This window comes from Plectrocnemia conspersa, unplaced genomic scaffold, assembly GCF_051122295.1.
Source record: "Plectrocnemia conspersa isolate PC_06_02 unplaced genomic scaffold, ASM5112229v1 ptg000009l, whole genome shotgun sequence".
Lineage (NCBI taxonomy): Eukaryota > Metazoa > Arthropoda > Insecta > Trichoptera > Polycentropodidae > Plectrocnemia > Plectrocnemia conspersa.
This window is the reverse complement of record NW_028277173.1, coordinates 28571439-28594032: the sequence shown is the minus strand read 5'-3', so window position 1 is coordinate 28594032 and position 22594 is coordinate 28571439. Positions and strand designations below refer to the sequence as shown.

At 32.7% G+C, this 22594-nt stretch overlaps 1 protein-coding gene across 2 annotated transcripts in view; it reads left to right on the top strand.

Annotated features, from left to right (window-relative positions):
- Gprk1 (G protein-coupled receptor kinase 1) overlaps nt 1-22594 on the top strand; it is a 106953-nt gene that overhangs the window by 53626 nt on the left and 30733 nt on the right. For both annotated transcript variants that reach the window (XM_088192910.1, XM_088192909.1), the window contains exon 3: nt 14190-14263. In XM_088192910.1, coding sequence (XP_088049036.1) covers nt 14190-14263 — 74 coding nt within the window. The remainder of the gene's footprint in view (nt 1-14189; nt 14264-22594) is intronic.

Here is a 22594-nt window from a genome sequence, read left to right as displayed (position 1 = left end):
GTTTGCTGCTAGGTTCGATCTATTGTGTAATAGCTGTGCACGTGGATGTGATAACGTAGCTTTGCGTATGTTCCGTGGGGTGTTTTTCTAGTCCAGGAATTTATATTGTTTACGTAACAGACGTTAGCTTAATACAAATTTCCACTGGATGTCATTCACAAAAAAGCAGATATGGATTTTTATTGCGACTTTTAGCTGCGAGCTTTAGAGTCCCTACATAGTCGCGATCGCGTCCCTAAATCTTGAACCGTCGCGGCAAAGACGTCAGCAACGCTCCTCTTTCACGAGCCATCCAGTTTCTCAATGAGCTCACAAATGATGAGGAAATTTAAAAATGTATTGTATGTATAGTCTTTGTCATATTTTGCTTAATTTTCACAATCTCATAATCTAACCCTAATAACAGGTAGTTTTAACTGAGTAGCATCTGCTTATTTTAGTAAATATTTTAAAAGTTCTTTGAATACGTTTAAATTGGCAAGCGTTAACACATTATTTTCCTTATAACTGTTGAATAAAGGGCCAAAGAAGTAAGACTCATATAGTGCAAAGCTCTACATTAAACATGAATTTCATAATAAATTAATCAGGGAATTAATCGCAGCGTTCTAGTCAATATATGCTCAAGGGAAGGGGAGGAGATCAATGTTCCTACTTTTCCACGATTATTTTACTAATCTAGATGTTTTGGAGCGGCACTACGCTATTCCGTCCTATAATTATTGTGGTATAGCTATCTATTTACTGAACTTTTGCACATATACGCATATTATTTATTTTGCAATCTATGCATCTATTGTTTGTTTGCATCTCGCAAAATGAACCTGCGAGATTAAACGTAGCCTCCATTCTCTCCTCCCCCGCTTAGTGATCTATTTTCTTTTCGGTCGACCGGTTTGCTGATTCGTACGGAAAATGGATTTCATGTGCTTTGCGTTATATATATATATATATTTATGTACTCTATTGTATAGTACATATTCTTGAGTAGCTCTGAAATGATGAAGTACGTCAACATTGACGGAAATGTGTCGAGAAAGGGTTGACTGATAAGCTGTGCTTGCGGAGGCCAATACTAGAGTTTCCCTATTTTCCGAGTTATGAATTTTTCAATTAAAACTCTCGCTGCTGTTGATTTAACAGTTTATTTTAATTAACAGACGTTGATTAAAATTCCACCGTTCATATCGATGCTTATGTTTTATTTGTTTTATTGTTGTGTTTATGAATGTGTTGATTGCATTTAATTCATGTCGAACTAATGAATTCTACGAAGAAACTTGTTCGTGATGTTATTGAGTATTTACAATTGAATTAATCGAACGAGTAAATATCGTATGTGTTGTTAATTTATCGGTTTTAATTCATACCACCTATACATTTTAACTCATTAGTTATTTGATAATATTTCACTGATGAAATTGCCAATAAAAATATACTCATGTCAATTAGGAATTTTGACTTTGACTATTGAAATTCTAAAATATTTTCAAGTTTCTTGGGAGCAGTTGCCAATAATGTGTCATATAAATTTAGCATAACTAACATTTTAATGATGTTATGGAAGTAGCTTATTCGTTTTTCAAATATTTATTAATTGTTTATTGTGTTGATGTAATTTATTATATGAGATTCTATTCTCATTGTCTTTTGCATATTACTGAGCTAAGCTGATCCAATTTATTTATGATTTTCTTCTAATGATAATTATTTATCAGGTATAATAGTTTATTACTGTAAATTTGAACCAAAAAAGGTGATTCGTCCTAGGGTTCCAGGAAATCTTGCAAATCGTTTTCGGAAAAATCTTGAAAATCGGTCCGCCGTTTTTTTGCAAGGCGACGAAAATACGCGTTATTGTTTGTTAATATTTACTCGGGAGCGTTCCTTCGATTCGCTGGTAGATAACGCCGGCGGATGGAATAATGCGATTTCGTTCGCGAATTTCAATTCTCGCCAAAGAAAAAAGTAATAGAGAGAAGAAGAAGAGAAGAGAGGTGAAAAAAGAGAAGAAGAAAAAGCTCTCTCGGGCGAGAGGTGTCGGTTCGCGAGGGGGTAATCTCGTTTTCTGCGCGATTTCTTTGGTATTCATAACAAAAGTGAAAATTATGATATTATCTGGCGGCGATAGAGAGTAACGATAACGCTGAGGATTGCTATCCATCTCGGTGTTTATTTATTTATTTATTTTATTGCCTTACACTGATCGGGTGTGACTTGGGGTGAGATCGCGTGACGATTCAAGTGGGTGGTAATAAAAATATGTGTAGTGTAGAGGGATTTCTTTGAATAGATTCGTCACGTGTGATACGATGCTTAGAGTAACGTAATATTTTAGTGAGTTGTAATAATAAATTATTGGAGGTATGCGCTAAATGTTATTCAGCGCTGTTAGCATCAATCAGCTTGCGTATTATTGTAGGAAAAGTGGTTTATTGTTGTATTGGCTCGCATTTGAAATATTTATGTAGTATGAAATAGGTAATTTGAGTAACACGTCTTCTTCAATGTTATATGAAACAGATTCATAAGGTTATGAACTTTCACATTTAGTGATGCGAAATGTATGTATTATAACAAAACCAAGTCCAAGCCATTTTCTCAACGAATCTTTTTTGTGCAATCCAATCATTAGCTTTTAAATCTTGCTTAAGTGTAGGTTCAGGTTGATCATGGTATCGCTATAGCAGCAGAACGCTTGCGAGTCTTCGCTTCTCTTGCTCCATGGCCGGTCGGCTTTCTTCTTATTTAGTGTTGAACCGGTCTACTTGAGTCACAATTTAATTAAATTTAATCGGTAGCGAGCGCGAATCAAGCGCCGAACAATTGTTTTTGTGTATTCAATGAGTATTGTCCCCCCGTGAAGCGATCCATTGCGACTTAATTTCCAAGGACTAATCGCGTCCACTTCTTCGCGCGGTAGAAGCGATTTAAAAAGTGCAAAACTTATCGCTCACCATGTATAATAAAAAATACGTCACTGATTTTTCTGGTGTCGCTTACTAGTAGTTGTTGACTCTAAGACACTCTAAAGCTTGCATCTGAAAATAGTCGAACATTTACAAATTGTCAATACCGCCCCTTAGAAAACTAAAAAAGTGCCTGATTTAGTAGACACTACCCTGAGAATACAATAAATTTTATTTCAACGCTCCTTGAAAAAAATCAATAGAATACATATGGATACGACCCATACTTTTGTAGAGATATCTTAGAAATCTTCTTTGAATTTTCTCCAACAACAAGGAGTACTTCGCTTTGTTGGAATTCAAAATAATGGAACTATTATATAATCAAGGACGCTACGAATTAGCGTATCGTACAGAACGCGAATCGCTAATTAATTATTAACAAAAAATCTTAAATCAATAAATATATATAATGCTTCACCATATTGGAGAAAAAAAGCAAATCTCTATAAAAATGTGAGATTTTAGAATAGTATTTTCTCGCCGTTAAATGTATCAGTTAAGATCGTTGACTTAAATAATCATTGAAGTTATTACTTTTATAATTTTATTTAAGACAGTTAATTAAAAGGTTTCGCAACATACATACCATAAAAAGCATATTGTGTTCCGCTTGGGAAATTTTAGTGGTATAAACAAACTTGTGATATGTATTTTTGTGGTTTATTATTATTATATTGTAGTTTTAATGGATTTACTCATCAAAAGTTAAAGTAATATCTGCCCAAAGTTTGTTCAGTTATGCGTGGCAGTGTATAAGTATAGTTTTTTTTTATGTTTAACTCGAGATCTGGTCCAATGTTTTATGTTATTCTACTTTGACCGTTATAAATATTACATAATTTATTTCGAGGAAGAGACTCAACATTAATATTTGGAACCTTAAATCAGCATAAGATAGAATATGATTAATTCAGTTCTTGGGATAATTTGTATTTAATCTTTGTAATTTATTCAAATTGTTTAAATTGCTGTAATTGCTAACAAGGGTGTATCAAAAAGTGCGTAGAGCTAAATTTAAAGACAAAAATCTCTCTAGTTCAAAACTTTTTATTTAAATATGTGGCGTTAGAATTTCGATTTGTAAGAAATTTTACCATGAAGGATTTTTTTTTGAGCTTTTTTATGAAACATGTTTTTTTATATAAAATTAAATTTGCACAAGTATTTTTAAAATGTTTCCAACCGTGCTGGTTCATTCCTAATATGCATACTTCTTTGAAAGTTTTAATAGGGGTCTGGGAATGACAAAAAAATATTTACACATTTTTAGCACTCGAGTTCGCCTTATTTTTGTTTAAGTAATTAAATAAGACACTCAGATAAGAAGTCTTTTCGAATGTGTTCGTGTCAGATATTTGAAACTATGCATACTTTCTCGGAAGATCGAAAGTATTTGAATTACCAACAATTTTTTGCGATTTTCTATTACTCCAACCGGCCGGCGGCTTTATCTTTGCTCTGGTGATCTAAGAACCCGCTCCGATAAAAAAAAGTACGCATGTAATACGACAGAATGCAAAAAGATTTAGTGCTATTTTTCTTTTTCGATAATCTAAAAAGATTTTTTTTATTGTTTATAATTAGTAAACATACTTTTAATTTTATTCTCATTTGGTTTAACTACATTATTTTTCACGCATATTTGTATTATATTTAAATTTAAATTGCTAGTACTAGATCGCCCACCACGTGCAAAGTTGATGCCACCGCAAGAAGTTGAGCATATTCCGAAGCTATCCGTAGTTTTCATCGCTTTTTGGTGGTTAGTCCGCGATTGAAGTTTATCGATCGGTCGTTAAATCCGCTAGTTTCGCGCTCCTTGCGTCCATCATCGTCAGGATGTATATAAATGAACCGATAAATACAGGCCGTTGGCGAGAACGCCCACGCGGCTAGATAACGAAAATCATTGATTCGGCTCTGGCCGACCGGCACGGCGAGCCGGCCCTGGAACGCGGCCAAAATTTTTAGAGAATTCGTTATTGTTTTAGGTGCGCGCGTGTATTATGTTATAATCGCTCCTCTGATCTCCGATAGGCGGATTTTGCGCTTCGTACCGCGAAAGCGTCCTATTTTCGCTAAAACCCTGCTATTCAAATATTTACAAAAATTATCAAAAATATAATTTAAAATTAATTTGGTTTTTATACCTGTTTTCAAATTCCAATGCCTATAAAATGTTACTGCGATTGCTGAGATTTACAGCTATCATTTATTTTTACATTACTCATTTTTATACTGTGATTTATATTTGGCGTTTAGTTATTCTTATATATTACACACGCAATCATAAGCGGTGTCAATCGAAACAGTTAAGGCTTCCATTAAAACCTTTTGAGTCGTAGTGAAATATCGGCATTTAAACTCAATAGGTGTTTGTATTATAGATTTTGTTAATAATATGCGGAGCGCGACTGCCCGCTAACTCCCAATTCTCCATCAATAAGATCTCATTCGTTTCTTTAAATTTATCAGTGATGCTGAATACCATCAATAGTAATGCGCCGGCTTATCCGATCGCAGCTGTCACTCGCATACACTCAGATAGTATGTCGGGCCTATAAACTGAAGCAAAAGCTTAGCTAAGTAAGGTTTGTGTGGCGATTTATTTGCTTAGCCACGATTTAGGTGGCACATTGACAACGTATTAATTAATCATTATTAAAATACTACTGCAGCGGTCAATCTGTGTCTAATTGCCACCAATCACCATCCATCCTCTAAAGTGGTGACTCCGACGTGATTACCAAAGGTGTGCCACAACGTTCATAAAAAACACATGGTATACCATATGTTTTTATGAACTTTCTGAACTCTTTCAGAGTGAAATTGAAAGTAAGACAAAGAGACTACCTCCCATATTATTTAATATAGTTTGATGGCACAATGCAAAATATCATCAATAAAAATCATTTTGCTGCTAGCAAGCGCTGATATAGGTATATTCGCCTAAACTCAACTAAATCGTAAATATTTTAGGTTTGGCGGGCCAGAAGCCGAAATTAAAGTAATATTCAAAAACAAAAAAGTCATTTCTACCAAATAAGTCCATATTTTTGAAACAATTTTTTTTTAAAAATGTTATTTTATTTTCAATGTTTGTTGAAATACATATTTTATTTATGTTTAGAAAATTGATAACATGAGAAATATACAAACTGTGAGCCAATCAACGCCAGTTGTCGCCGAGCACTGTTTTCCTTGTAGTTTTTATTTAAATTCGTTAAAAATCTCATGATATGCAGCAAAGGCCAATTTTCAAATGGAATCTAAGAGCGTTTTTTTTTGTTAAAAAAATTAAATCACAATAAAACTAAGTCTTCGAACTGTATGGTAGAAAAAGTCAGGCTATTCAGCTTCCATTTCTATTAATAAAAATCATGGAACTGACGATGGTTTCTACAAGAACGAATAAAATGACTGCTGACATAACATGTTCGATAACGCATAATAGATTGAGATATTTCCCACAAAGTACTTGCTAGTGATCGAACTATTTGCTTTAAAAGCACAATATCCAAAGTCCACTAGTTTATTTTTTCTGGCTTTGACACTTACATTGTGAATATCTATGGGTTATAAAATAGGAATAAAATATCAAAAAAAAAAACGTTAAAAAATTATAATTACGTAGCGTCACAGCGAAATGCGAAGCAATAAGAGCACCACATACGATCACTAATAAAACCTGGTTCTTTTAAAATTTAAATATGTCATCGAAGGTAATGGTTTCGATTCAAGTAATTTTTATATCGTGTTCCGCTTTCTTATTGATTTACAATCATATGACATATTGTTGATTATGTACTGGAGTGTCTCGTTCCTAGTTTTTTAATAAATGAATTCTGACGTACGCGACTTGAACTAATCTCAGAATGGAAATTACCGATTTGCATTTCCTACCAACAAATTAAATCTAGAGCCGGCAGCTTTACACGTATTGTGGGATGCTATGTCTCTCGACATTCAACAATCTTGAATCACTGCGCCATGCGCGAATTCCATTGTTTTCAAGCTGCTACGATGCACGTTGCATATTTAATCCGACTATATTTTCAATAACTCAGAGGAACGCGATTATTGAGCCACTCTAGTCCGTTCGCATTGCGAAAGTCGCAAATTTGGAATTGCTAGTCGAGTTCAAAGGAGACGCGAATAAGATACGCCTCACAAAAGCTTCTCATACGTACCTACGTACGTAAGTCGAGTGCTCTCTGGCTGAAGTTGGAGCGAGCTTCCTCATTCTCTTATGCTTTATATATATACGTATGTGTTTTTTTTATGAATTTGTTACCGAAAATTCACAAATTTAGATGAATGAGCTTCGCGTCGAGCAGGCCGCGCTTTTGCAATTTATCAAACGTTTTTTGCTCGTGTGTGCTTAAGGTACATGTACTTACGTATTCATATGTAGTATATATATGATGATATTTTCAATTGAGATTTGTACAAAATTAAAGAATTCTTATGTTATTTGAAGTTGTTAGCATATATAGGTATTTTGCATTCTCTGCTACGAGAGAAGCGTTCATTTTTCAACTCAATTCTGTACTCTTCGAGCGATTTGCCTTATGCCTGATTTTATTGCCATAGCAAAGGCAAAGAAAATCGTAATTTAATCAACTTGCAGAGAAAAGACGAATCACTGTAAATGAATGGGATTTTGCGAATACATAAATTCTATTGTATATTTGCATGTGCTTAATAGATTTTTCAGGGTTGGTAGCCGAGGAAAATGTATAATTTATCAAAATATATATACATATATAGAAACATGCTGTGTCGAATGAGAAACACACGTAGAGTGGTTATGAATATCTGGTTGCTCTAGTCTTTGGTTATTCGATTATCAATTGAGTCGAATTTGGATTTATCTTGAGATTCAGTGAGTCGTCTTCCAATTCAAGAGTTCGTGAATGATTAGCAATGTGGCAAAGTGTCATATCTTTTATACCGGTTCTTTAAATAAGGTTTGACGTATAGGGGCGAAGGCTAATTTAGAGCCAATCGCGTTAGTGTTTAGCATCTTGAGAAAGCTGGAGTTTCAAAGTGACCTCACGTCAGGCGACTTGGGTATTTTTGTAGTAATTGATGGCTATTGAAATTCTGCGGGGCTATTGTCCAATTATGGGTGTTATGATACGCCGATTTCACATGTTTTGTTATGCCAAACCTTTGCGGTTTTGGTGGTTCTTCACATTGATGGTTAGTTCTTGCTGTGGTAATCCATTTGTATTCATGAAATGAAGAAACTCAACAGTAGGTTTTTTCGTCCATCATCCTGTCATTTGAGTAAAATCATCTGATAAATCTATAAAATTATTTAGTAAATTTTGACATTGTTTGACGCAGTTTTTGCTATTTTCAGATTATTCCAATTACGCTCCAAAAATGTTATCTGTGTGGTAAAATTTATTTTAAACTATTTGCTACTGAAATATTTGACTAGCTATTCGTTGATGTTTGTGATAAAATATTTTGAAATTTTCTTATTTCTTAAAATACCATGTTAATTATTTCTATAGTTTTTATGTATCTTGATTTTATTCATACGATCGACGAAATTCGTTTTACGTTTTTTAAACCTTTAAAAAAATATATCATCTAAACCTGTTTCTCCTGCATCTTGTAAGAAAAGAAATGTAAACTCAACATTATGGGAACCGCACAATAGCCCTCGTTACGTATAGAAAAAAGGTTACACATAAATAACACGCAATTTTTCTCCGATGCATTGAAAGATTATTTCTTTGTTGCGAAATGGTCAAGGGAAACAATATATCATCGGAGGACAAAAAGCACCGTAAAGCAACAATATTCCCGTTGTACAGTTCGACCTCGGGATGTTCATTTAGCAAATGTCACTTTCTAGAGGCGTATACATATTTCGTTTGTTGAAAAAATGAGTGCAACAATTGACTGGATGGGCATGGTTGTGATTCGTCAACTACCTTTGCAACCCTTAATATTTAAGGTCCGAGGGCAGATACGCTCAGACGCGGTTTAAGGTGACTCGAGGCCAGAGAGTGACTCTCAGAGACTATTACCGCAGCAGATAAGAACTTAATTCCACTACACTGATGCTACCCTAACTACAAAACCTCTGACGATCTTCCACTGACATCATCCTTCCGCCAGCTTCTCCACCATCGCTCAGAGAATGTCAATCTCGCAATATGTAATATGCCGCTAAGACACCCGCGTCTTAGCGGCATTCATGTCATCGTTCGTAAGCGACACCGGCGTCCTTACTGCATTTAAACAGTTAAACAACATTTAAATGTCACATGCAAAGTTGTACTCTGACTTCGGGGTAATACAACTAGGTAATTTCAACTAGGGTTCTTAATTATTCTTAGTTTTCTGCCACTCAAATATATTCATAATTTTTCTCTCACTTTGTATTGATATTTTTTCATTTAACTAATTAGTGCAAAAATCAATTAATTGTCTGTTCAATTTTATTAAATTAAAAAAAAAAAATATTTGTTAATAATAATGATTATACTAAATCATTAAATACTTTCATAATCGTTTAACTTTTTGTATTTTATAAAATATACTGTACGAATTACTGATCAATGACTTATACTTTTGATCTGGAACTTCATTTTAGCTTTTTTAAATCACCAGAATTAGGACTAGCTACGATTGAGTTAATTCAGCAACATTGATGGAACATTTTAAATACATAATTTTGTCGAACTTTTTGTACGTGCTAATAATGATTACAACGAATTTGATATCTGTATCGGCGTTTTTTTTGCGGAAATAAATTAATCGCAATCGAATTAATGAATTGACTGAACTAAAAACGATAATAAAAGGTGGGCCTTTCTAACATTTTGTTTTGTTAAACGAACAAATTCTGCGTATTTCGGTCATAGTATACACAACCGATAAACATTATATTTACAAATGTTTTTCGAAGGCGTAAAAGCATATTTTTGCTGGAATGAAGCGTCTCATTGTCTTGCATTTCGAAACAAAATAAATGCACATAAAGGACCATGCATTTTAGAGCTGTACTAGTCACTCAGGTATATTGTGGTAAATTAAGAACGGAGCCATTATATACGATATCACTTACAACAATATATAATACATATATTGCATGAATGTATCATACATTTTTTATCCCATTGGCACATCCATACATGCATTTTTTAATACTTAAATTGGCACATCCATACGCGAAAATCTAAAGATTTTTCGTCAGAATGTGGGACACCCTTGCGCGCTTTATTATTTTCGAGAACATCGCATAATTATTCCAACACCCCTAACGTAGGGTTGGGGGTGGAGGCAGCGAGTCTTGAAGTTTCTTCTTCTTCTCTTCTTTGTTGTGTTGTCTTCTATTTTTGGTCGCCAGCGGTGATACCCCATACCAAGCAACGCTTCGCTGCGGTTAAAGGGTTAAAATTCATATTTCCGCTGTGTAATTTTTGAGCTTGTGCGTGTTGAAGTGTTTTATTGCAATTTTATTAAACGAATGAATGTATCTTTTATGTAATTTACGACAGCTCAATGAAGACTATCTTCGATTTTTTATGACACTTCATTAATGAACGTATCTTTTTATTGATATTGTGTGTGTCATAATTTGAATTATATTCCTACGATCCGTCAGTTGTAAGCTCGTTCTTTTCGTGCATTTTTATGTCTCTTTTAATACTTAAATTATTTCTTACTACATTAACAATTACACGCTCAAGAGTTGTATAAATCGTTTGATATTAACACAGCGTTAATGGATTTCGCGTCTCGCTTTAGCGAATATCTGTTTCACCCCTTCCTTTCCCCTCCCCCCGCAGGACGGTGTTATCCAATCCATTTATCCGAATGATAGTGACCATTAAGCGCGTCCGGGATTAGGATCATTAATCAAGAAACGTTCTAATGGCAATCAATGAAAACCCGAACGATGTCAATGCAACCGCAAAGTGATGATACATTTGGTATGGCGTTATTATCAGAAGTTTGCACAGGTCTGTAAAAGAAATTATTGTGAGCGATGAAATTTTAATCAAGAATTTAATTAACGGGCTTCGCGCGATGCCGCGAACTTTCGAGACTTGTTTTTGAGCTGTGAAGGATTGGGTCTTCTTCCTAAGGGTTCGCTCGGCCCCTTGGAATTTGGCTTGAATTTATAAACGGTAATAAAATATATGTAATAACTCCAGGCTAACGTACAGTCAATCGCGCTTATTTTGATGGTATCAGCGAATAGGGAAGGACGAGAGATTTTTCTATCATTTAAAGGTCAAATGGGCATCACAAATCAGATAGATATAAATGTAGAGGATTTCCGAACAATCCATATTATTGATGGTAGAAATTATTTATTATACCTTTATTGAAAAAGTGAGTTTTGAATCATATATTATAATAGTTCAATCTGGCTCGAACTAATTTAAAATCTTGGTGATGAAAAAACGTGATTACAATGTTAGTTTTGACTGATTCACTTAGATCTATCTAATGTTTTGTATATATATATATATATATATATATATATATATATATATATATATATATATATATATATATATATATATATATATATATATATATATATATATATATATATATATATATATATATATATATATATATATATATATATATATATATATATATATATATATATATATAGAAAAAATACTTTGCTTTTTACACACGTGTGTGCGTTATTTTGTAACTCTCGTACTCTGTCGCTTCCGCAAAACGTGAGCAGAACTTTGCCGTCGATTTGCCGAAAAAAGCTCCCTTCGCAATCCCACGAGTTAAAAGTTAACGAGAAATGTAAAAGTGCGTCGCTGGTACGTGTAGCATTATAATTTAATTTTTAATACTTTACCTAATGAACGAATTATTGTATATAATATAAGCAATGTAGGATTTAAAGTTAATGGCTTTGAGAGATTAGTGCTATTTTTTAATATATAACATTATGCCGAATCTCTGTAACGAAAAGCTATTGCAACCATTGATTAATCTGAGTTATGCGTTTTGGGTAAGCTGTGTTATTTATTGCAGAAACAACATTATTTGTATATGTTTTCGAGTATCAGTTTATTTGTATGTAGATACATACATTTCATAGTTAATACAGACATACATATATTTTTGTATCGATAAATTTATTTCTATGTATTTGTATCAGAGAAATGCCTCGAAAATAGATTCGAAACTCGCCTTTAAGTGAAAAGAATGCTATCTATATAATATTTTATATCTGCATTCGACTATATGTCGAACGTGCCCCTCTCTCTATCTATCTGCGAAACACGAGTGTGTTTCGAATGCTAAAACTCTTTACTTTAGGAAGCGTCGATTTGTTCACGGACGTTAGTTTTTTCTGCTACCATTCTCTTTTCATTGCTCGAGGTTAATAAGTTTTGTGATGTGAGAAAACATTCGAATATGGATTAGTCGTCTATTATAGCATATCTAATTAATAAAATCCTTAAAAATAACGATCTTGATTAGAAAATCTAATCCCAGGGTCTCAAGACTGGTCTTTTTATAAATATATAGTAAATAACGTTCGTAAAATACCACGTATACATACATAAAATTATGTTATTATTAATTATCCAGCTATCCCGCACATGACAAGTGCAGGTGTATCAAACATTTAAAATTTGTTAAGAGACTAACACGAAAATCATGAGTTCTGTTTACTATATTATGTATTTTCGGGATTTGAACCCTGTGGTGGTGTGACTTCGCAGCCAGTAAGACGCAGGTGGAAACTAGTAAGAATTTTATTAGATTATATTACATATTGCGACAGACTATGATGGTCGAGATCGAGTGGATGATGTCCGTGAAAGATCCTCAGAGTTTTGGTTAATGTGGCAACGACAGTATATTGAAGATTGATCCCTCTCTTAATGTGAGCGTCCATGATAGTATGTTGTCCGCGGGCGGACGGGCGTCTGCTAGTCTCTTCGAGTGTCTGCCAGACTCTGCAAAGCTTGCTCTTCAATCACAATCATGCGGCGATCATCCAGCCAATCGCTGCACTCGCTCCTTAGAAAAACAAAATAAGTATACGCCTTTAGAAAGACAATCTGATCAATCGTCACAGATGTTCCTAATCTCACGGACAAATCTTGGTGATAAATGTATTTAAATCAATTGATTTTAAGCTGTAATAATAGTTTTAAATTAATTTAAAAATTATGGTTAAAAATAGCTAAATTCAATCCATAGAGAACAGTAAATATGCATCTGTAAATAAAAAAATATAGATCAAGAAAGGGTTTAAAATAAGCCAAGGAAAATTTGTATCAATTTGAGAGTTGGTAGAATAACGGAAATCTGTTCCAAACCACAATTTCGAAGGTGGAAGTGAAAAAATATATAGTCGATTCCGCTTATTTGGACCAGCGGTTTATCGGGACAGACTGTTATTTGGGCCAAATTACAAGGAACAGAAACCAAATATGGAAACTAATAGTAATTTACTTTAGTTATCTGGGATACCAAATAGATGACAATTCAGCATGTTGAATGAAAATGCAGACTGTGTAGATGCAATTGTTGAAGTCAAAAATTCAAAGCATCAAACAGTAAGCGAAGACGACGACAAGGATGATGAATATCCCCTTGGTCGTGTGACTCACCAGGTGACTAAGTCACCATAATGGATGCAACTGAAATGTTACAATCGTTTTTGAATAAGTTACCAATCTGCAAGAATAAAGTAGAACACAACATTTTTGCAAACTTTCTAGTGTCATGCTTCCTCTACACTCTCTGGAAGTTACCGAACCAAAGGTCTACCAAATATGGTCGAGGTCACCGAGACATTTGAGCTGGCAGACCCGAGCTCGACCAAAGTAGACCCGAATTAACACATTAAATTTTCCGTCCTTGCCCAACCATGGCCTACTTCCAGAGAGTGTGGAGGAAGCATTAAAAGAAGTATTGCTTGATGAAGTTGGAGTTGAAATAATACAATTTTTTTAATATTCTTCAATTCGATTTTAACTCATGAATATGTAAGTTTAGTGGATAGATCATATTGATTTTTTCTTTCTTCGTATATAACCATATCACATAAAATGTGCGATACTATTTACTTTTGACTATTTCGCATTTACAACTCATCATAAATAACGTTATTTATCGTTTCCATCTTTGTTTATCCGTATTGTTTATGTCTCGTAACGCATTTTTAACGCGCCTTTCCTACGTTTGTTTCAGGTTATTTGTTATTTAAGGACTTTTGTGATACGACGTGCGACGAGCCCGTGCCTCAGCTGCGATTTTACGAGGAGGTAAGATTGATTTCCTTTTTTTTATCGTATCCGCGCAAATCCCCTGCCCTGTCGCCGCCGCCGAACCCATAAACCCAACCTCCAATCTCCTGAAACACCTAATTACATTTCGGAAAGCTCGACGAGGGCTAATTTTTACCGCGAATACAATCGCCGATAACTCAGATTAAGCAGTACCTAAACGAATTTTTCGCAATTCGTCTCCCCCTCCCCTCGCCTCAGCCCTAGGCGTCAAATTATGGACGTATTTGTGTACTTCGAGTATAAAATTCACAACCTTATCGTGTGTTAGGGCGGTGTAAAAATCGCGAGATTTTATCACCAGTTGATGTATACGCGACACTGTCAACGTAAACCTATAATTGGGGACTAATTTAATTTTTTGTGTATTTCGGTTTTCAAAACTAAACACTAATCGTAAAATTATATATGTTTATTTGAGCCTTAATTTTGTTTAATTGCTACTTATGAGCAATAAACCATGAAATATTTGAGTGTAATTTATTTTTTATAATTTTAATATTACTGCTTGATAATATGCGATAGATGTTGGAGGTATGACTTCCTATACAATTTTATTGCACGAATATAATTTATACAGATAGAAGGCAGGTGTCAGTATCATATATATGTCAGTATTTAATTGGGTTCTTCTCTGATAATATCTGATCCCTTCGTTGTTTTAGATATTATGAATCGATTTACAGAAAAATTAAAAATATCAGGAGTTTTATCCGCCGCTATTCACCGCCAACAATTAATCGCTAGCATTTGACCTCCGCCTCAATTGATCGCATAAACGATATATAGCCTTCAAATGATAGCTAGCATATTTTACCGTTTAGAAGCAATGATATGTGTTTATACAATCTCGCTTATTCATTGTTTGATTGACAGTTTGGCAAGTCTAAAAAAATATTTTTTAAATCAAGACGAGGCTTAAATTATTTGCTGTTTTAAAATATCTATGAAACTTAATTTGATAGAAACGTTTATTTGCTGTTCGAACCCAAACTAACCTAAACCAATAAATCTAAAGAAAGTTTAAAAACTATAACTAGTCTTAAAACTATATATAACAATAGGTTAAAAAATGTGCAGTAAGGCTACTCAAATGTTACACAGTCATACCTCGATTTGCGCGGTAGATAGGTTCTGCGAACTTTCGAATTCGCATAAATCGAGACATAGAACACATACAAAAACAAATTCTCGTAAATCGAGACTTAAAACTATACAAACTTGGGAGATAGGTTACAAAAAATTACATAAAATTATATATATTTACATTTGTATATTCTTGTATATCAAAATATAATAACGATACCTGTTAAAAGAATATACTATCAAAAATATAATTAATCCCTTTTGGTGCCCTAAAATATTCAAAGATGTCAGTAAGAGTCTGTTGGAGTCCCCAATAAGCATGTGGTATTATAACTTGACCACGTGCCCACGATGCAGCGCTCGACGTGTGTGTTGATCATAGGACGCCTACGCGCATACTTAAATTGAACCGAGTTACTCGTTCTATCTCAGTTTGCAAAACACTATATTATTATCTCTCTCACTGTCGTCACTTAACACGCGAGAGAGCGAAAGGGGAAGTATCTCACCGCTCGCGCTCGAAAGAGCAGCTTCGACTTCGGTCCGTTTGCCGACAATGTTCGGAAGCGCTCGAAGCTGGCCAAGTCGACTAAATTACCCCCACTTTACCTTCCGTTCTCGGTAACCTCGGACAACTTCCGAGAGATTTTAGAACGGGCAGAACCGAACTCCACCAAAATAACCCACTATATTGTCCCTCCTTGGCCAACCTTGGCCAACTTCCAGAGAGTGTAGTGCAGGCATAACTTGTTGTTTTATAAGAATTGGTTCAAATTTTATTATTATCAGAGTCATATCTAGCAGCAGATTCTACTGGATTTCTTATTAAATAATTTGTTACTATTTTTTGCGGTTTTTCCAAATCCTTTTAAATTTATTGATACTGTCCGCAAATGATTCTTAAATCTCGCTGAAATATAACAGCATTTTCTTGACCGCGTTAAAGTGAAACAAATATCATTTAAATTTAATTTGAAGCAGTTTCTCTTATGCCACGAAGTGCATAAAAATTAAACTAAATTTATAATAATTTTTCTTTACTTGAGACTTGTCAAATCTAAAGTTAAACGAACAGATACAAATGTACAACTGAAGACTAACTGTAAAACATTAAATATTTAAATATTTTCTAAATTTTTATCCAATTTTTTTTTTAAACTTGGTGAATGAAATTTGAGAAACCACAGATTAACGTATTTTAAAGGTTCGAAAGGTGGTCCGACGAATTTGATGAACAAAAGTGCTGAAACTATATTGGTCTTGAACGAAGCTCTTATTTGGGTAATGATTAGATTCATTTGCGAAAACCTGCAATCATATTCACTTGAAGAAATGGGAATAGAATTATGCATGCGATCCTCGCGCATGAACATGATTTCTACTTTGTCATGCAATCTAATATATAAAGCTTTCATAATCATGTACGACGCAATTAGTAAAATATTATCTGACTCTTTGATGCACGCACCGCACCGCTGGCTCCAAAAATCTGAACCTCAACATAAACAAATTAATAATCTTGTGCCCAAGTTTCAAGTGTTCCGTCTCGCTGCCGCCAAGCCCATTCCAACATTCTATTTAATTTTTTCTGAAAATTCGGTTTTGTACGTTTTTCAGCTATGTTTTAGTGACTCGCAATGCATGTTCAGAAGCTTAATTTGCATTTAAAATTTAAATTTTTTTAAAAACGAGTCTTATGGTAAAATTAACCGCGCCCCCATACGAGCTTTTATGCGACTTGGCATATAGTTAACGCTAGTATTTGGTTCCTTTTAAAGATATAGACTTGAATTTTTTATACAAAATAGAGCTTTCGAATCGTTTAAAAAAATTAAAAAAAAGTTGTTTTTTCCAAAACACGTTTAGTGTTATGAGTATATCGACCCACCATACATACGCTTATAAGACTTGCAATATAGTTAAGGTCAGTGTAAGCTTATTTATACAGATTTAAAGTTGAATTTTGGTGACAGTAGAATTCTTAAGCACCCTGTATATGTTCGCTAGCAAAATCCAATGTGTCATTTTTTTGCAAAATGGCGACAAGTATAAAAACTTAAACACTCGTAACTCAGTAGGTTTAAATTTTAACGAAAAGATCACTATATACGAAACGTTTAAAAGCCTAAACTTTATCTAAATAAAATATAAAAAAAATAGTTTTTTGCTTCAAAACAAGCGATATGAAATTTCTGTATGAAAAATTTTTTTTTTACAAAATGGCGGCCAATGTAAAAATTAAAAGTGTATAACATTGTATAACATTGCAAAATGAAATCCTACTGAAACATGTCGTATGCACAAACACCTGTCTTTTTGAAACAACGTTACATAAATATTTAATTTAAACGTTTTTTTGCATTCAATATACGATTAACGGTTGCTTAATCAATTTATATATAAAAATACATAATATAATATATTATTCTGTATTATTATATCAGAATATTAATATGTAATATTTTGGTCAGATTAAACACTTGTGAAAGTGCTCCACTATTATGGTCAAGGCTGTTTTTATGTACGTAGCTTAAAATTTTTAAAATTTGGTTAAAGTTCCTTAACTAAAATCTTATTATACTGTGATGTGATTCTTTATATTCGATTAATCACAACGTAACTAAGGGGACGTTTGTATTCATTGCCTAGTTACCTAGTATTATATCTAGAAGAAACGTCTTTCCTAAAACAATAAATCATATATATTCTTAATTACGCCAGATTTTTCATAAAGAAGTCGCGACCCTGACAACATAAAATTACGCAACGCAAAGTCCTCGAATTGTGCGCATTTTTCGATTAGTGCAAAACAAACGCTTTTCTAGGTAATTAATCAAAGAGAGTCCGTCCCCTTTTCGGCGTAGTCAAACATACTAAAAGGCGCTGCGTAATTTTTTCGCCGTATTTTTTCGCTTGCCCTCGTAAGGTTTGATTGCCGATAACTCGATTATCGAAACGGTCCGCCGAGTCCGGCCCTGCGCGGCCGCTTAATTTTAAGGGCGCGCGCGTGTGTCACACGCGTCGTATTGACCGCAATCCGTTTATACGATACGACCGAATTTATGTCCTACAACAACCCGACAACGTAAACGCAGTATATTGTAAGTACGTACGTAGAGATATATGTCGGCTGTAACGCATTTTTGATATTGCGCAAATTTACGAGCGTATCGTCAAATGCGGATTTCATTAAAAATAATTTTGTTGGATTCGTCCGTTCTTTTTGTGCGGTTTCCATATTTTACGTTTGGCTTCTTTAAATCCCCTTATCCCTTTAGTAGTGATTGTCCTTTTGTAGTACATCGTAAATTTTTATCCTAGAAAATGGACTCTATGTGTAGTGTATATATTATACAATATAATATTATACACAACTCGATGACTTTGTGTAGTATATATCAGGGATGGCCAACTTGTTCAGGATTTTAATTTTAATTTTAACTGTGAAATAGACAAATTATTAACTGAATTATGTGCTTAATATAACATTTATTACGTTATTACGTAATTATTTTCGTGCTAGGTACTTATTTTTGCTGGTATGGTGATATAATTATTTTTTTCTATAATTTATATGTACATAGAGATCGTAAAATGTCACTGGAAATTTTATTGTAGTGCGAATCAAAGCAATTAATATCTTATATATAATTGTTCTAATCCGCTTCCGCCGTCGCTTCCGGACGCGCATAACTTTAAACGAAACATTCTCCGTTCAATTATCTACTCTGTAAATCGTATCGCTTTGTATTAACAGTGTGTAACAATACACGTAAACAAAGGAAATATATTTAATTATAATAATAAATAATAATAAAAATTAAAATTGAATTTGTTCCGATTGATTTTCGAGCCGCCGGCAATGCGTTCTGTTGTTTCGACCAATCAAAAATAAGCATTCAAATATTCAAATAGCTTCGACCAATGAAAAATAAGCATTCAAATTCAAATAGATAGTACCTTGACAACACTTTTAAATAATTATTTTATTTAATAATAAAATTTTGCTACGCGACAATAATTTTCATTAATTCGTCATTTGACTGAATAAAAATGAAATATATACATAATGTGTTGAGGATTAGAAGAATACATTGATTAAACTAGATAAACAATCATAAAATAATCTTCGTAATGAAATTTTCAAATTTTGAATTCCCGGCGACGGGCTCCGAGGCCTAAAAGTGAGTTTTTGCTTTTATAAATAATCGGATTGCAAATTAACTAGGTGTGTTATAACTATGAAAATTAAATATATACATAATGTGTTTAGGATAAGAAGAATACATTGATTAAATTAGATAAACAATCATAAAACAATCTTTGTAATGAAATCTTCAAATTTTGAAATCCCGTCGCCGGGCTCCGAGGCCGGAAAGTGAGTTTTTCTTTTATATTACATAAACATTATCATTGCTTTCCGATTTAATACATATATACATGATTGCATACCTGGAATAATCGATAGCCAAAATATCTAAGAGTGCGTTATTTTTAATTCCGATGTGGCAAAATATGTACAATTTTTGTTCTGTGCCATCATTCCTCTTTCTGATTAGCCAAATTTAAGATATTCAGTTACATCAAACTTATGTAGTATGTTCTTTATAAAAAGATAATACTTGCTGACAGTGACTTCAACATGAGAAGATTAACTCTTTGTTTATATATACCAATTCTACGTTGTAGCCATATAGGTCATCAAATTGTTCCATCATTGCTTCTGAAAAATAATTAAAAAACAATAAGACTCCTATCAAGAGTAAACATTGAACACATTATTACTACTAATATAATCCATAAATTAAATTTAAACGACAACCGAAGAACACAATTGATGGTTGTACTGTAGAGGATTAAACACGTAGATTGTCATCTTTTCATCTTCTACAAAATTGTCACAATATGTCATATATTTTTTATTATTACTAGCATTGTAATATGTTTAATTAACTCTGTATGTATACCTTTAATTGCCAAATCACCGCTGTTTGTCTTTTAATATTAGATCCTGGAAAGTCAATAGTAATTTTGTTAGAATAACCGTGTTATATTATTCATTTATAACCAAACACATACTGGCACACCCACAATTTATAGTTTTGTCTATAATTTCAATTGCTGCATCACTTGCATCATCTTCAATTGTCACTTTGTAAGGAAGGTGCCGCGATTACAACATAATTCGCAGCGGGTGCAGCGGCATAGCGAGCGCTTACCAGATGTGACAGCTGTCAGATGTAAGCAAATTTGGGAAGTCCCGCGCTTGAGAACGAACTAAATTGATTTTAACGAACGAAATTGATTTTAACGATTTAAATTGTATAACATATATTAAAATATGTATAAAAATCATAAAATACTAAAAAAAATGTTTTTTAAAATATTTTTTTAGTTTATAGATTTAAAATATAATATAAATAATGTGAATATGTATTAGCTTCTCTATACAGAAAAAATATGTACCTAAATTTTGGCGAACGTTGGCAATTTAAAGTTTTAGTTTTTAGAGAATTTTTAAAACTTTGCTTTAAAAAATATTTTCAATAAAAAGGGGCAAAGTTTCAAAATAAGTACTATTCATTACCAACTACTAAGCGCACAGTATTGCAAAAATCCCTCTTACTGACGCCTTTGAAAGAAAACTACACAAAAATGTATAACACTAATTTAAATATTTTTTAAATTATAATGTTTCAGAATTAAATTTCAAGATTTATTCAAAATATTTTTTTCAACATTAAAAATATTTTCTTTTTTATTATGGATTTTAAATATTAATAATTTATTATAGATTTTAAATATCTTTAGTTTATTATTAATTTTAAATATAGAGAAAACTTTTTACACTCATTAATTATTCAAATATATAATGCTGCGCAGAAAAACATTTACTTTAAAAAATATGTAAATCAAAATATTTTTTAATCAAAAAAGACAAAAGTTTCAAAATTAATAATATTTTTAAAGCGCACTTTTGGTCTAAAGAAACAGATTAGGTGCTTGATATGTTTAGTTTATTGTTTCTTTCTAATTAGTAAATGTAATTAAAAACTGACATAGAAATATTTTTTTTAAATTATAAACTAACTTATGGTGTCACCAAAAAACTTTTTTATTACGAAAATTTAAATTTATGATATAATTGTGTTATGCAGCGTTGAAACTGGCACTCAAACTCCTAAAATACCCTAAAACACAATCAATGACTTATAATCACTCACATTGCACTAACTATATATGATCGATTGTGTTGTAGCGTTAGTAAGGTGTAACAAAATATTTTTTCATATCAGTAATATTTTTGAGCGGATGTGTAACCGGTGCTATAAATTATTATTATTTATTAAACTGTAAACCTACTTTTAAATGATACAAAATGTTACGTTTTAATATTATTTTTAATGTTGAAAACATTTTGATAATTTTTGTTTTATTAATATTTAGTAAAGTTACAAACCTATTTTAAAAAATAATACAATGAAATCTCTTTGTAACGAATACCGAAATAACAAAATTCTCAGTATAACGAATCTTTAATTTGTCCCCGAAAAACTTGCATACAAAATGTTTTCATTATAACGAAGACTGATTTCAGTATAACGAAATATTTTGATCCGAATTTAAGAATGACGTTGCAACTTGACACAATATTTCTCCAAATTCAGTTCGTCCTTGACTTGGTGTGTGACAGATGTGTTCAAAAGCGACATTACAGGTGTTTCGCTGACCCTCAAACTTTTTTTATAAAACATTTTTTTCACAAATTTTATTGTTTCATACAGTATCCTTAAAAATGGGCAAAAAACTATCTGTCAACCTTATAAGAGGTTATTTTGATGTTGTAGTAATATGGTAATTAAAAATAAAATATATCATCTTCCTTACATTCAATATAACGAATTTTCAGTATACCGAAAGTTATTCATTGGTTCCGTGAGCTTCGCTATATTGAGAGTTCACTGAACAATTTTTATTTTTTAATTATCTACCTAACTTTTAAACCTATTCATAAATGATATACAATATTTAGATTTATCATTAAATATCTAAGTTTCAATATAACGATAAAATCTAACGTTGTAAATCTAATAAATAATATAAAATGTTTTCTTCTGGAAATATTTAGTTAAGTTGTAAACCTATTTTCAAATGAATTGAAAATGTTAAGTAGTTTTTTATAGATTAAACTATTTTGTCTATCATTGAAAATCCTAAATAGTA